Source organism: Seriola aureovittata, chromosome 16, assembly GCF_021018895.1.
Source record: "Seriola aureovittata isolate HTS-2021-v1 ecotype China chromosome 16, ASM2101889v1, whole genome shotgun sequence".
Classification (NCBI taxonomy): domain Eukaryota; kingdom Metazoa; phylum Chordata; class Actinopteri; order Carangiformes; family Carangidae; genus Seriola; species Seriola aureovittata.
The window spans coordinates 5,309,008-5,325,130 of record NC_079379.1 but is presented as its reverse complement, the minus strand read 5'-3'; the positions used below and the strand labels follow the sequence as shown (position 1 = coordinate 5,325,130).

Sequence of the window (16,123 nt, the reverse complement as noted above, 5' to 3'; positions counted from 1 at the left end):
AATACAAGGAGGGGAAAAAAAGAATTTACATGACATTAGAGCAGGATTATAATTGCAATTTAAACAACGTAGAATCTCTTAACATTTTTCCATTCAATTTCAGATAAATAAAAATGAATTTAACTTTAATATTCAAATGAGGAAATTTGTTTGGAGTACAACAGAATACATGGAAGCAACACAAAAATACACCATCACACACAATCCATTACAGTAACAGTACTTTAACCTGCAACTTCAGCTTTTCTCTTGTAAAAGTCTGCTTTTATGTTTTGTCTTTATTAATGAGAGCAGCTGTTTACATTTTTTTTTCCATTTAAAAGGCATTAATGTAAATCCCCTATACAAACTAAGAGTGTCATCTCCCCCTGACATGTCATCTCTTCTTTGAGCTGAAAGACCTACATTCAGTCTTCCACTTCCTGTCTTGTTAAAGTGGGCTTAGAGCGTCCCTGAATGAAGAAACCAAAGGTGGAGGGGGTTTGTTGAGTTTATATTCCTGCCTCCCTCCTGAGCTCGTTACCTCAGGGAGTTATCAGGAAGTCAGCTAGCCCTCTTCTGTCACAGTTCATTAGCCCGGATTACAGGCCAAGACTTAGATGGAGAAACACTCAGGCTCATTACTAAACTGTAATAATGTCCCATCGCCAAATCAGACAATGAACCAGTGAGCTGTAAAGACAGATTTAAGTTTTCAGTTTTAGGAACCCTCAACAACACTGGACAGAGACAGAAAATGTCTGTATGTAAAGCAGAAAATTACACTGCACTGTGAAGCACAATTTATGATCATGAAAAACAGCAAAGAAGAAACCATCAAGTGATCACTGAAGAAGTCTGAAGAATTATGCTTCAGTAATTTAGTTGTTTCAGTCGTCCAATCAGTCTCCTTTTGATTTTTCCTCTTTAAAATTGAAGAAACTTTTGTGTGTTTTTTGCCAAAGACAAAATGATGTGCACCTTCGTTTCAATATTTGAAAGATTTGTTCATAAATTACATTTGAAAGTAGTCATTTGTTTTCACTGTAGAAAGGTAAAAGGAAAAACTAAAAGTAGAGAAAGACTAAGACAAACTACTGGTTGAGAGGAAGCTCATCTGTTTGTGTCAGCGAGTTGACTTCTAATGTGAATATCATTACTTCATTAACTCACCCACAGTTTAATACACTTCCCAGAATCCTAGTTGAATATTAAATGTGTTTTTTCTGGCCGTAGCTTTAATAATGTAGAAACAAATATCAGATACTGGGGTACTGGAGAATATTGGGACATTCAGCACACAGTGCACAACCTCATACAATGCAGCTCTCACCCAGAGAATAATTAAATATAAATCTCTGTATTTTATATTTTCATTTTTTTTTTTTTTGTCTTTATTTATTCAGGTATGTTTCTCCCAGAGTAAACCTCTCCTTTCCAGAACGGTCCTGTAAAAAAATGAACCCCATAGGTCGTGTGTGCAAGCAGCTTGTTACAAACCAAACTTAAGCGACCTCTAGTGGCCGTGGTGGTTATGGCAGGAACAAAGGAGAAAGTTTGGCAGTGTAGTACATGTGACAAAGTCCGTGTTTGGATGAGGTTGGAGTTCGTGGATGGGTCGGCAAAATACTGACCGTTCCACAGCCTTGACCGCCTGTGTGGTGCTATGGGTTGTATTATTGTTACCATGACAATGAAGGTCGCTACCATACTCTTTACTCCCTGGGTTGTATCTGAGGGTAGGGACAAACAAATTTGGTCGTTTCGGTTCGAGGACTTGTTGCCCTGGTAACAGCTACAGACTGTAGGTCCACACATTCACACCTGGAAGCTGCCCAGCACAGTCTGATCTGCTGGTCGCTGAGCAGCTTCACTGCAGCAGTAGTTTGACCTCAGGACACCTCACTTTTATGATCCCTGCTAATCCTGACAGTCCAGGGATTGATCCGGCGACCTTCAGGTCATAAGCCCTCTCAATAATACCAGATCATGATGAATGATGAAACAGTGGAGTAGCACAGCAACCTGCACAGAAACTTAAAGGACGTGGAGACAATAAATCAAATCCAGACAGAGGAGTCAAATCAAAGCTGGTTGACTCGTTGCTCATTAGAACTATCTGGTTTCATCTTTCCAATGATGGACGTTGGGTTGGTTCCCGAATAAAAAAAAAACCCAAAACATTAACAAAATCCAAAAAAAAAAAACTAAAAAGAAAAAATACCTACCTGAAAGAGGAGAGGAGAGCAGTTCTGAGGCAGAAGCTGAGCTGTGGATCCTCACTGAGCTTCCTCGTTTCCCCAACTTAGTTTGAAATTCAAATTTACAAAAGAGTATTCAACAAGCAGACATAATATCAACCAGAATACTGAAAGTATTTAAACTGTATTTTGACATAGTGAAGGAGAGGTCTTCAAGATTAAGCACGGATGCAGAAGTCGTCTCAAAACCTTTTCCATTTTGGTTTATATTACCAAAGGTCCTCAGCTGGTTTTGAGCTAGAGACTTTGCAATTGCAGTATTCGTTAGCTGCACTACTGTGATGCTGGACTTCAATTCAACACACTCTCATTACATAAAAAATGTGCCTATATATGGAGTGTACTAACTTGAGTCATTGATTTTACACTGGATGAGCTTCAGTGTTAGAGAGTTAAATAAACTTGAGTAGGAAGGAGTGAGCTGCCTTTGACAGAACAAATGTTTCATTTTGGACCCTGCAGGCATTAAAACTGTGTGTGTTTGACTTATGGAGGATACACCGGGTCAGACAGGGCTGCGTCACGGTGATGCTGCTGTATGATGTCACCAGGCCTGAGCCAAAAAAACCTGTTGCTAAAAAAAGACGCAGCCGGAGGAGAGGCTTAATCTGAGGAGGCCATCAAACATCACCGATGATCTCAGCGTGTGTCCATGATGCACGACGGCAAACGGTGGATAAGCAGGATATTGAACCAATGAGGACAAGACTCGGGACTTAGGGCTGCGGTGTAGTAACTGGGCTACATTACCTGAGCCTGAGCACTGAGGTAAACATCAGTGTTTTAGCATCTTAACCAGACAAACACCCAACTGGCACGATGCCAGTAAGAGACAGTTTAGCTCATCTAATGATTTCAGTTTACTCCTCAGTGTCCTGATGTGCACAAACACACACCTGCAGACTTGACCTTAAATCTTCCTTTGTCTGCGATTTGTTCGGCAAATGTCATCACCCTTAAGGCTTCTAATGCATTTTGAATATCTTCCAGATGATATTTAGACCAAGTTTCAATAGCTCGTTCAAAATAAATGTGTATTTTTCCATTCTGTGGTTTTGGGTTTGACACCGATAATCCTCCACCAAACAACCAGAGTAACTACTGTGATGTGAGCTCTTCACCGCAGAAAATGAACTTTGGATGTGTTAGTGCCACTTAAAATGAACCTGACTGGGACACATTTGTTGTTCAATGCTTTGCTTTACTTTTGAAGTTAAAAGCATTGAACAGCAAGTGCATAGATGTATTATAATAGATGTATTATAATACATCTATGCACTTGCTGCGTCCCAGCCGGGTTCATCGCTTTTCCTGTCCCATGGAAACACTTTTGTTGTGTTTTGGGAATTTGCACTACATGTGTTGTCAAATTGATAAAGATGTTTTCAGAATTTCTTTGTGTTTTGTCCATTTTGCATGTGTTTTTCTTAAGTTGCAGTGCGTTGAGTTCTCAGGGTCACCGTAGCTACAAGCTAACAAGCAACATAAACAAATAAAAGATGCCAACTACGCTAACGGTTCCGTTAAGTCTGCTAGTCGCCGATTTTGATGCACAAACAACTCACAAACACTCTGCAGGCATAAGGCCCGATCCAGGTTTATCAATGAGGAAGTAAGAGCAGATGTGTTTCCTGCCTCAAGTTTTTCACTTTTTATGTGGGAAAACCATGTTAAACAAAATATTAATCATAGCAGCGTATTTTTTGCATCATTTAAAACATTTCTGGCGAGGAGCTTTAAACATATGAGCTCAAGTCATGGTTTTTTCCTAATGAAAAACAATGCTAACAACCACGCAGGTTAGTATTGGAGTCTCTACTCCCAACACTCTTCTAATGTAATGAAGTGACTGGGAGCAGCCTCACATGTTGTCTCTGAACTGACTCTGATGTAAAGTGACTCCGACGGCAGCAGCCACGGTTCTTCATTTAACAGGAAGAATGAACTTTTCAAACTGAGTAAACGACCAAAGACAAGCTTCACACAGCAGACTGCGTCTTGTTGAAAGAACTACTGACGGAAAACAGATTTAAATCAAATAAACTCAACAAAGGTTCACGCATCCAATTTAATGAAGCTGAACCAGATTTGCAAGTTCAGACCATCAGGAACAACTTAATTTTCAGTCATATTTTTATGTTGAAACAACACCTTATATTTCAGTGTGGAATGTGGCGACGGGCCAGAAAAAACTAAGCACTCCTTTGGAGATGTAATTAATATCACATTATGGCAGCTTATTACCCAGGTGGACTTCCCCACCACACACCTTTCCTAGAAAAAAAAAAAAAAAGGAAATCTCCTCACAAGCTACAGGTCAGATTACAGGATGTCAAGGGGGGGGCAGGCCAAACCCAGATCATCTGTCATCAGAGACCAATCCCTGCTCTGCTTCGGGTTGTGGCTCGACCCAAAACCTCCCTCCTGTACTACCTCACTTTTGGCTTCCAGGTTTATCCGACCTCCTGCGTTTCTACCTGTCTCCCCGACCAATTTCATATCCCCGTTCTTCAAGAGGTTATTATCTCCAAGGGGTGCAAGACTCGGTGTGTAAATTTAAGAGGCGCCAGAACCTCTTTTAACTTTCAGCTATTGTTTTAAAAGAGCAGCAGAACTCCGTGTTTGACTCTTGATCCACTTTTTCGTTCGTTTTTTCATGTGACGCACGTTTAGCTTGACCTGCTCTAATTCCCTAACGAGATTGGCCGTCCCCGGATATCCCATTAGACCCTGATTAACTGGGCTCAGCTCATTAGCTCTGACAAACCAATTCACCCCTGTCAACCTCCGCCCCAGACTCTCCATCCCTGCTCCTGCATCATGACGAAAAAAACATGCACCGCAATGCCAGGAACCCGGCACATAATGTCATACATGTGTCCTGCAGATCAAACAAGAAATAAAAATAACGTCTTAAAGGTGGGAATAAGTTTCTTGTTCTGCTTCCTAAATCAATAAAAGGTTGTTTGAATCCGACTCATTTTGCCTTCTCACTTTTGATTTGCTTTCTTTGCACCTGAAACTCATCAAAACTGCCAGGTTATAGCTTTTAAACAAGAGCATGTTCTATCATATTTAAATGTGTGCATGGCTGATGTGTCAGTTTCCTTCCTCTGGCACCGACTCATTGTGCAACAGGTGTAATTTGTCTGCAAACCTCCACAACCCTTTTTCCTCCTCGCCTCATATTCTCACATTTCATCTCCACCTGTTCCCTTTCTCTTCCTGCCTTGTTCTTTCATTTCTTCACCTGCTCTTGTCTTTTGACCTCATAACCTGATTTTCTGCCACCAATCGGTTTACCAACCACCTCTCGCCATGCTCCCTCTCCCTGTCTCTCTCTCTCTCTCTCTCTCTCTCTCCTTCCCTCTCTATTTCCATCTTTGAGCTTTATCCCTTCATCCCTTATCTCCTTCATCCCCTCCAATCCTCATCTGTTCTTCACTGTTGGAGGAAGGGAGAGAGAAAGAGAGAGTTTTTCACAAGTAAGCTGATAGCAGTCTGCCGGGTGAGAGCGTCGGAGGAGCCAGCGAGCAGGTTGTGCGCCCTGGGACTGTTGGGATCTAAAAAAGCTCACAGGGGAAAACGCAGAGCCGGAGGTGTCTGGAACCAGGAGCTGCAGAAGAAGAAGAGGAGAAGGGACCACGCTGTGTGTGGGGAAAGGTGAGTTTCTTACTTTTATGCCCCTGTAGCTGAACTCTCTTCAGCTGCTTCCTCTTGCTGTTGGAGATCATTTGGAGCTTCACTGAGCTGCTCTGAGGCAACTTTTTTTTTTTAAAGAAAGACAGAAGAAGAGGTTTTTTTTTTTAAACTGTTGTTGGAGTTTTGCCTAAATGTGCAACACAGGGGATTTGTGGGAAACTTAATAGGACTGTTCTGCACATGCCTCCAAACCAAGAGATGTAGCTCCATTTGCATTTGCAGTGATTTTGGAGAAGCAGGAGCTTTCCACCTTCACTTCTGAGTTGTTTTATAAAATGCAGCTTTCACGCACGAAGGCTGCTCTACTCCAAACTCTCCCTGCATCTTGAAGCATCAATTCCTTGCTGTGAACAGAATAATTTATGACTCCCGTGTAAGATTGAATCCAATGTAATGATTACTTAAACCCTTTGAAGGTTATCTTTGGATTGTGGGGAAGCTGCCAAAGAGGATTGGTGCCTCAGGTGTGGCGGCAGTAAGCTGCAGCCTGATCTGTCACACAAGGCCAAACCTCATCCAGCTCACTTTGTCTGCACATATCCTCCATCGTGTTTTGGTTCTTCAATGGCTGCTACTTCAAACTTTTGTCTCTTTCTAGGACAAAAAAAAAAAAAAAAAAACCTGATGATCTCCAGCTCTGGGAATTCACTTCAACTGAGGTTGTACAGTAAATACGATTGTTGAAACATAAAGGTGTCATTACTTCAAATGAGAGAACAGGAGAGCAGAGGAGGAGCTGCCTGACGTTTGGACTATAACAGACCGTCCACATCTCCCACCGTCCACATCGCCCTCCCTCTTTCTCTCTCTCTCTCTCTCTCTGATCCCGAGGTAAAGAGCAGTCGGTAATCGGATGACAGGAGATTTGTACTGGTAAAGCTTCCCTTAAGATCTCCTGCCGGGATTTAAAACCCTGTAGCAACCCACCCCAAACCCCACCGCTCCCACTGTCACCACCGACACTGGCCCCTCTTGTATCTTCTACATCCCGTATCCTGCCACAGGTCCCTGCACGTAGGCCACGTCCTGAACCTTCACCTCTGCTGTTAAATGGATCTGACCTTGTCATGCAAGACACATATGTGTGGCTACGAGTTTATATTTCAAGCATTTAGTCTGTGAAATATCACATTTTGCCTTCATCATGTGTTAAACTTAAGCTAGTTTTGTTTGACAAACAGTCTGAAACTCAAAAATATTTCATTTTCAATGATATAAAACAGAAAATCATCAAACCTGAGAAGCTGCAGCCAGTGAATGTTTGATCATTTTGCTTGATAATTTTCAAAATTGCTGACGCTTCATTCCCAATTCTTTTTTTTTAAGTGTCCCTGGAAACTATAGTTTTGCAACAGTTGCAAAGAGCATTTAAATGGGAAGTGGTTGAAGCTCTGTGTTCACTTCCTATAAGACACAGATTTCATTTTTTGCATTTTAACCTTCCAAAAAGTGACTTTTTTTTGTCACCACGATAGCAAATCATACTCTTTGAGTTGTCTCGATTAGCGCTGAACAAAGTTCCTTGGCAAGAGCAGACTCAGCATTAAATGAGTCCGACGTCAGTATCCTATTACAGAGTATAAGGCACTTACACTGAACTGCAGCAGGGCTTTTCAGAAATGATGATTATGTCAAAATAAAAGAACCACAGGACGATGAAGACACTGAATATGAGGAGTTTATGGTTTTGTCTACGTTAAATATTAGAGACTTGACCACTTGACTCCTCACTCTTTGTTGTGGCTTGACTGTGATGCTGGTGACCGAAAACTTCAAGCTTATTATATTGTTGGAGCCGGCTAACTTGAAAATTGAATTTGAAATGTCACGGACAAAATGTTCTACCATTGGCTTTCAAAATGGCTGACACCAAAGAGGAGAGCGACACAGATTCCTCACAGGGAAAATTGTGATGCAAAACTTTGACTGAAAGAAATTCAAGTGTAACGTTCGAGATAGTTAACGAAAGCTAAAGAGTCTCGATTCTTAAATGAGCATAAAAAGTCAGAGATGTACTGATCCAGTCCAGGGATCACACACTGCATGTGTTTTATATCCAGGGACAAATCTTCTAGTTCCCTTCTTCACTTCCTTCCTTTCTTCCTTCCTAATTCATTCATACTCATTCCCCTCCTTTGTTCCCTTCCTGCTTTCCTTTAGTTCCTTCTTTCCCTCCTTTGCTTCTTTCCTCCATAAACCTAGTTCTTCTCGTTCCTCTCCTTCCCGTCTCTCCTACATTTACACTTTAAAGTTATTTCCTATTCTCTGAGCAATCTTTCCTTTCAGCCTTCCTACCATGAAGACTATTTTCCCTCCTTCCTCCTCCCTTGCCCTGTCTTGTCTCTTCCTCACCTCTCCCTCCCTTCACCCTCTGCACATCATACCTGGGCATTTGTATGAGAGCTAACAGTATTACAATTTTGGTTCAGGGGAGGGATTACACCTGTCAGGTATGTGTCTAATCTTTTCTCTAGATTTGATGGTGTAACGGCAACCCAAGTGATCCAGATCAAGGTATCAGGGCCACTGAGTGATGTGCAGGCCGGTCAGTGGATCTGTGTGTACCTGTGCAGGACTGTAATGTACTGCAGGGTCAGAGCCGAGCTGTCAGGGTCACACGTGAGGAGGAAGTGGTCTTATTTCCAAACTGGAGCTTCATTATTGTTGTTGTGATGACATTCTGATTTCTAGCATAATTAGCTTCATGCAGGAACAAATACAGATGTTCTCGCAGTTTGTATATGCAAATATGTCCCATCCATACGCAACTGAATTTGAGTTCAATCTGGGTTTATCGCACTGTTCCCCCCGAACAAGAATGAACTCGTGTTTTTTGTCCTTTTCCTCTTTTTTTTTTCCCTGTTTTCTGTTACAGAGTGACAGTTTCGTTTTCCGTCAGTAACATCCCCTAGCAACCGTCGCCATGGCAGCTGAGAAAGCTGAAATAGATGCACTGAAAAAGGAGTGCGATGGCCTCCGCACGCAGATTGAGGTGAGTGCTTCCTGTTGCGGGTTAACAAAATACGTTGATGCGTCACAAGGTCATAACATGAGGTCAGTGTTCTGTGCTGTCTTCACCTTGGTAGCAATGAACCGCTGGGTTTTGTTCATGGTTTATTGAGCTTCGCTGGAGAATTTTCACATCCCTTAAAGACACACTAAATCAATCCAAAAAAAACCAAAAACAAAACTGGAAATATGTGGTTTTCACAGGACGCAGACAAAGCAACTCTGGATATTTTCATTTACTTGACAAGTTCAATATAATCAAAACTGGAGATACATGGTTTCTCCTGGACAAAGAAATACCTTAAAACTGACCTAAACTGGGGATACATGGTTCTGACTGCACAGGGATGATAAGTAAAATAAACTAATACCTCCAAACTACCACTAGTACAGTTACCATCTACTACCGCTGATGCTCCTCTACCACCTCTAGTCAAGAGCTTTGACTAAAAACAGAAACAAAAAAAACACAACAAATAGATCTGTTCAATTATTTTCTATTGGAAAACACAGACAAATTAAGCCTTGATTAAATTTGTAGACCTAAACATCAAACTGGAGTTTGACCTTCCTCACTCTCTGATCTCTTTCCCTTGCTTGTCGTTCCCTGTTTGGCCACCAGGCGGCCCGTAAGGCCGTGAATGACGGCAGCATGTCAGCATCTGCAGGGGGCGTGGCCGCGGTGGGCCGAGTGCAGCTGAAGCTCAGGAAGACGCTCAAGGGTCACCTGGCCAAAATCTATGCCATGCACTGGTCAGCTGACTCCAGGTGAGTGCTACTTATACAGGTGCGGTTCTCCTGCTTTGCTGCAGCTTTGACAGTTCAAGTCTCCTGTTAGCTGCCGGTGCTCAGTTAAATGTCAAAGAACTAGCAACATCTGAGCAGGTCAACAGCCTAACAAGACTAGACAGGTGCTTGACATTTGAAACCTCAGATCAGCTCAGATCATTTATCTTGGCTACATGTTCAACTCATGTTTTGGTCCAAAGAAAAACCCTAGCGGGTCTGTCTGTGTGGAGCTTAAAATTTAAACAGGTTTACTGCTACATTATAAGAAAACAGATGATTGATGTGAATTTATTCATGAATGAAGTGAGATGTAATGTATTTGGCAGCAAAGATGAGCTGCACTGCCGATAACAGTGACTGATTGATGTTGATTTGTGTTTGAATCAATAATCGAGAGCCAAATCTTAGTCTGCAGTGGTGTTTTGCTTTTATAACATCTTTTGTGACATTAAAAAGAAAAACAAAACACGACTCTCCTTATTTAAAATGATACATATTTTAAAAAATCTTCACACAAACTCATGGTATAATCTTGTCTGTGTCGCAGGTCAATGGTCAGTGCATCACAGGATGGTAAGCTGCTAGTCTGGGACACCTTCACAGGGAACAAGGTGAGATCATCTATGCTGGGCTGACACTGGAATTTAGGGTGTTTCTATTCCCAGTGAATTTTATTTGTGACGTAGATTCTGACATTGCGCTAGTGGGTGCAGTAACCAAAACAGGACAATAATGGAGAGGTGCATGAGATTGTTTATTGTACAGCATGCCTCTAAAATGAGCATCATGGCTCTTCTATGTATTCTGCAGCAGTCACAGCATTTTTAGATGAGGTTCAAGTAAGAAATGGGAAGTTACTTCACTTGCTGAAATTGTTTTATTTCAAATTCACTTTGCAGGACGTTTGTTTGTTGCGAGCAGCGTTAGACACGCAAGAGATGTGCCTTTCTTTTGCTAATTTTATTTAGTTAAATATCTCCTTTATCGTGTTTTTGAAAATCAGTAGTTAAAGGAGCTGAACTGAAGCTTGTGATTGGCTGGAGCAATTTACCCGCAGGAGCTTCTAATCCTGAAATAATTACATTAGTCTGGATTTGAGTGGTGAGTTAAATATGGAGTGATGGTTTAACTTCTGTTTCCAGCCTGTCAGGAATGAAATCATGGTGGGGAAAAGTGACTTATAATAAACTTTTGAAGATGTTGAATATAAACCAACATCTGGTTTCAGTCGCTCCATATCAGTTATACCCTGATATGTGAAGGAGCCTGTAAATCAACTGCACCTTTTGCTCCTCAGTTGGTTGCTGTCCCACTAAAGTCAGCCTGGGTGATGAGCGTCGCCTTCGCCCCCTCTGGTAACCTGGTGGCCAGCGGTGGTCTGGACAACATGTGCACAGTCTACAACATCAAGTCCGCCAGCCCCAAGACCCTCAGGGAGCTGGATGCACACACAGGTGAGGGTGATGATACGGCCTGGGTGAACTGACAGATGGACAGATGAGGATGCTGACTGAATGCTCGGCTGTCTCTCTCCCTCCCAGGTTACCTGTCTTGCGCCCGTTTCCTTAGCGACACCGAGATCCTGACAGCCTCTGGTGACACCACCTGGTGAGTTTATCACAGATCATTTTTTGCTTCTTGTAGCCATGTGTTTCATATATACAGTATATATATATATATATATATATATATATATATATATGTACTGAAATTACACTGTGCTATCAGCACCCTAGTAATAAACTTAGTTTTGTCTTTTAAAGAAAATTTGATTCAAACTATAACTTTTTTAACTAAAATACTTGTTTGTTTATGTTTGTGCAATCCTACAGTCCAATATTTTTTCCCAGCTTTCAGTACATGTTTCATTTTGTTGCATTTTAATACAAAACACACAAAGAACTAGTGATTTTTATAACGATTGACATATAGAATATCTAAATATATAAAAATATGAATGTTTGAATATGACTTTGGTGCAGTTGAAGTTACTTTTCCATGGCATGGTATGCTAGAGAGTGAAGGTGTTTTGAACCTAACGCATAATGGACTCTATCAAAACTGGAATTTATAAAGTAATTTTCACACAAAAAGAAATCTGATCCAGAACAGTCAGACCAGAGCCAAAAATAGACCCAATGGTCCAAAACGCAGTTCCCTCCTCTATACCCCTCTGTTTCACACCTCCTCTCCCTCTCTCCTCCCAGCTGCCTGTGGGACCTGGAGACTGGCAAGCAGAAGATTATCTTCACCAACCACATTGGAGACTGCATGACGCTGGCTATGTCCTCCGACATGAACACCTTCATCTCTGGAGCCTGCGACTCTCTGGCCAAGCTGTGGGACCTGAGGGAAGGGACCTGCAAGCAGACCTTCAGCGGACACACCAGCGACATCAACGCCATCTCTGTGAGCATCCTACCAACCATCACACACACACACACACATGAGAAAATAGAAACCCTTCTGCTGATTGTTAAAGCAGGTTTGGGGGGGTTAAGATTTACTTTAAGATTTTAAGAACTTACAGAAAAAAAAACCTGCACAAATTCACGACTAAACTCCTGTGGTACTTTGTTTGATGACATTTTGCATCGGGTTTGTGTTACTGGATGTAAACACACAACAGACAATCCAGGTAACTAGGTGACATCACCTTACCAACAAACCAATAAAAAAATAAAGAAATGATCATCAATAAAAAAGAATACTTAGATTTTTAATATGCAAAGGTAAATTTAATCTAGTTTCTAGAACCGCAAAAGCTAAAAGAATATAAAAAAATCTAAGACAATGAAAGACAATGGAAACTTCAACCGACGTATTTGGTGACTGGTGCAGAAAGAGGCAGGTCAATAACAACCAAACGTGCTGATAAACACCTCTTTTTCTCCCCTGCCTCAGTTCTTCCCCAGTGGAAACGCCATCATCACAGGCTCCGACGACTGCAGCTGCAAGATGTACGACCTGCGTTCCGACCAGGAGGTGATCTGTTACCAGGACAGCAGCCTGAACGCCGGCGTCACGTCTTTGACTCTCTCCAACTCAGGCCGCCTTATCTTTGCCGGTTATGACGACTTCAACTGCCACATCTGGGACTCACTGAAGGGAGAAAAAGTTGGTGAGTAATAAATAACAGCGAGGGCCATTTTTCTTTTAAAATCAGGAACTAACAACAAAATCAGCTAATTCATACGGAGGCCCTGAGAGCCCCACGCCATGCAACTTACGATAACACATGCAAATTTCAGAAAAACTATTTGACAACACATTGTGCTGCAAATTCTCACAACACAATGGAAGTGTTTCCAGGGGACACAAAAAAAAAGTGATAAAAGCATTGAATAACAAGCATGGTTCATCACTTTTTCTTTTTTTTCTTTTTTTTTTTGCCTTAATTCCGATAGCAAGAGTGAGAGAGAGGGACAGGAAAGGGCCACGGGTTGGACTTGAACCCGGCCTTCATGGTTTTTATCTAAATCTGTCACTTTTCAAAAGACCTGATGATGAAAAAGTCCAATTACTCACAGATAAATACAGTAAACATGTCTGGATAAAATTCTCTCCTCCTCTCTCCTTTCTTTCATTTCCATTCCTTCTCTCTCTTATTTTGTCTCCTTTCCTTTAATACTTTCCTTTTATTTTCCGTTGCCTTGTGTGTTTCTTTTCCTCTCCTCTTTCCTCTTCTTTGCTTGTCCTTTTCTTTCTTTTGGGTTCTTTTCTCTTTACTTTCATTTTTTTTCATTTCCATGCTCTCCCATCTTCTCTCATTTCTTTCCTCTCATTCCTCTCCTCTCCCCTCCTCCCCCAGGTGTGCTGTCTGGCCATGACAACAGGGTGAGCTGCACTGGTGTCCCCGAAGACGGTATGGGCGTCTGCACAGGATCCTGGGACAGCTTCCTCAAACTCTGGAACTGAGGCATCCCAGCGGAGGAAAACACCAGGAGGAGAGGAGGAGGAGGGGGAGGAGAGAAAGAGGAAGAGGAGGAGGAGAGGAACCGGAGGAAAGGGGGAGTAAAAGGCTGAAGACAGGGAAGGGAAGTGAGGTTGGAGATGTTTGGTGCAGATGTTCGAGGACAGGCCTTCCTCTCTTCCTCTCTTCCTCTCCCCCTCTCTTCCTCTTCCCCTCTTACTCATTCATGTATGCAAAATATGAGAAGCTGCGAGTGAGTCACATTGTATAAATGGCATCAGGTGAACAGTGAGTGATGCATCCTGCTGTATGTACAACAGAGTTTTATTATGACGAGACGACGATTTAAACACTGAAAAAATAAAAGCATTAAAAAAAATAGCACCTAATTCAAAATGATTACTGAGCAGAAAAGAAGCTCTTATTGAGAATGTCAATTAAACAAAAATAGATTTTTGACAATAAAAAAAATAAAGAACACATGAATATTGAAAATAAGACTATAGCATTACAGATTTATTTTTATTGTCTTTGACCTGTAAAAGAGCCCTGGACTTATTTAGATGAAAGATTGATATGTACATTTATTTCTATTTTATAGATTAACACACTAGTTTATGTACAGTGACTTTTCTTTTTTTTTTTTCCTTTTTTTTTTTTTTTTTGGGGCTGCACATATCCAGAATATATGTGTACGGTAGGGCCGCCATCTTGGGCTTTGATCAAAGATGGCCGCCTGACCGCCACTGTTATCTGTCTCAGCATGAAAAATAAAAATGCGATGATGAATAAAGGTTTAAAGATGGAGCCGGGTTGCCAGGCGGAGGTCTGGTCCCCCCCTGTTAAAACACTCTGTAAAGACCTGTAAACTTTGTTTTACTCCCCTGGGTTCAGCTGCATTTTGTAGGACTTTTACACTTGTGCAGTTCCTCTGTAAAAAGACAAAACGTTTGTTGAAAATCTTTATAATAAACATAGAATTATGCATTAACACCATGTCCGAGTCTGTGTGTTTGTGTGATTTTAAAGTGTTACACTCGTGATAAGTGACATTATTGTGAGTGGACAGTCCTCTAACCTGCCGCTGGAACAGGACGTACAGTACGTGTACAAAATAAAAGCAGCCTTTTTAATTTGTTCCTTTAGTTGCAGTGCTCTTGATCTGGAGGACAAACAGTCTGGAGGGAAGTTTCATTAACAAGGTCGACAAACATCGGCTGCATGAGTCACACCTGCACACGACAACACACAGGGTGAACACGCACATCGGTGCAAAATCGGGCAAGAAAACACAGCAAGACCTAATATTTCTGTGTTATCTTCGGTCTGAAATCTGTTGCAACATGTTCAGTGGGAATAAAAGAAGATACACAACCAAACAAAAACATGGACTCATAAAGCACACATCACCAAAACCTTTTTATATAAGTAACACTCTGATTTGTTGATTTGTGTCAAACTCTAGCAATAATTGGATATTTTACAGGGTGATTCCAGTATTATCCGAATGTTGTGTATGTTATATAGATTTGACAGAATATAAATATACATATACACCAAACAGCGTCTGTTTTTATGTTGGGGAATGAAATTTATAGAAACTTTTCTGAGTGGGAGGAGGAAATCTGTGTCAAAACATTTTAATTTATTTATTATAATGTTATTTCCTCTGCTGAGTTAATCATGTTTACTGATTACACAGCATGAAGTGTCACTATTGTTAATACCCGCTGTGTAATGACTCAAATTATCACTGCATCTGCTCAATAGTCACTATACTGAAGAGAAAAATATTTTCATCTGGCCATTAAATATTTTTGGTAACACTGACCTTATAGCTGATAAATACAGGGACCTAAAGTGTCATTGCATTTTTTATTCTATCTATTCATCATCAATTCAATGTTTGATGTTCATGTTATAAGGAAAATGTTTAATTGCTTTGGTTTTACACATTGTTATTGTCCATAGAAAGACATATGTCATTACAAAGCTGTGTATTTTACTTTAATAGGGACATAACTGACTGCTGTAAGAGCGCCTTCACTGTAAATCTCAGCATATTGGTACAGGCTTATAATAAAATGAATAAATATGGATTATAATTCATCACATCCATTTTCTTTTAGAAACTCGTCATGTTTTGTGTAAAATGCTCCATAGTATCTCGTTAGTTAGGTATTAAATCATATATGGTAAAGTAAGTTGTTGTAAAGTATTATTTCAAACTATGATTTCCAACAAAATATTATTTCTTCGCGAAACATGGAGTGGTTATATAAAGTAGTAATAGTAGTAGTAGAGTATAGACAATAAAAAAAAAATGTACATACTGATTTGAGGGGAAACGACATAGAAACAGTAAAACAAACAAAAAAACAAACGTACAGCATCAGAATAAATACATTTAATTACTGTGTGTGGGGGGGGCATCCTTCCTTCCATCATGTCACCAGCAGGGGGCGGTAAT

The 16,123-nt window shown here is 40.9% G+C and overlaps 1 protein-coding gene and 1 long non-coding RNA gene across 3 annotated transcripts; one reads left to right on the top strand and one right to left on the bottom strand.

The window, feature by feature from the left end:
* The first annotated feature begins 9,513 nt into the window (after nucleotides 1-9,513).
* Nucleotides 9,514-16,066, top strand: gnb3b (guanine nucleotide binding protein (G protein), beta polypeptide 3b). 2 transcript variants are annotated; one of them, XM_056399185.1, is made up of 7 exons: nucleotides 9,514-9,719; nucleotides 10,288-10,351; nucleotides 11,038-11,194; nucleotides 11,282-11,348; nucleotides 11,948-12,149; nucleotides 12,645-12,861; nucleotides 13,552-16,066. In XM_056399185.1, the coding sequence occupies exons 1-7, from the start codon at nucleotides 9,604-9,606 to the stop codon at nucleotides 13,656-13,658; spliced, it is 930 nt and encodes a 309-aa protein (XP_056255160.1). In that variant the 5' UTR covers nucleotides 9,514-9,603; the 3' UTR covers nucleotides 13,659-16,066. The 2 variants fall into 2 exon arrangements, with proteins under 2 accessions (XP_056255160.1, XP_056255162.1); XM_056399187.1 differs by lacking the exon at nucleotides 9,514-9,719 and adding an exon at nucleotides 9,785-9,862.
* LOC130183608 (uncharacterized) lies at nucleotides 11,225-12,735 on the bottom strand. Its single transcript, XR_008829856.1, has 3 exons — nucleotides 12,623-12,735; nucleotides 11,997-12,158; nucleotides 11,225-11,345 (listed from the first exon to the last, which is right to left on the bottom strand). It is a non-coding gene; the product is annotated as an uncharacterized LOC130183608 (long non-coding RNA).
* Nucleotides 16,067-16,123: the final 57 nt, after the last annotated feature.

Coding starts and splice junctions, on each gene's coding strand:
- gnb3b (XM_056399185.1), top strand. CDS start 9,604: ATGTCAGCATCTGCAGGGGGCGTGGCCGCGGTGGGCCGAGTGCAGCTG. Junction 10,352..11,037: donor ACACCTTCACAGGGAACAAG/GTGAGATCATCT, acceptor TTTGCTCCTCAG/TTGGTTGCTGTCCCACTAAA. Junction 11,195..11,281: donor GGAGCTGGATGCACACACAG/GTGAGGGTGATG, acceptor TCTCCCTCCCAG/GTTACCTGTCTTGCGCCCGT.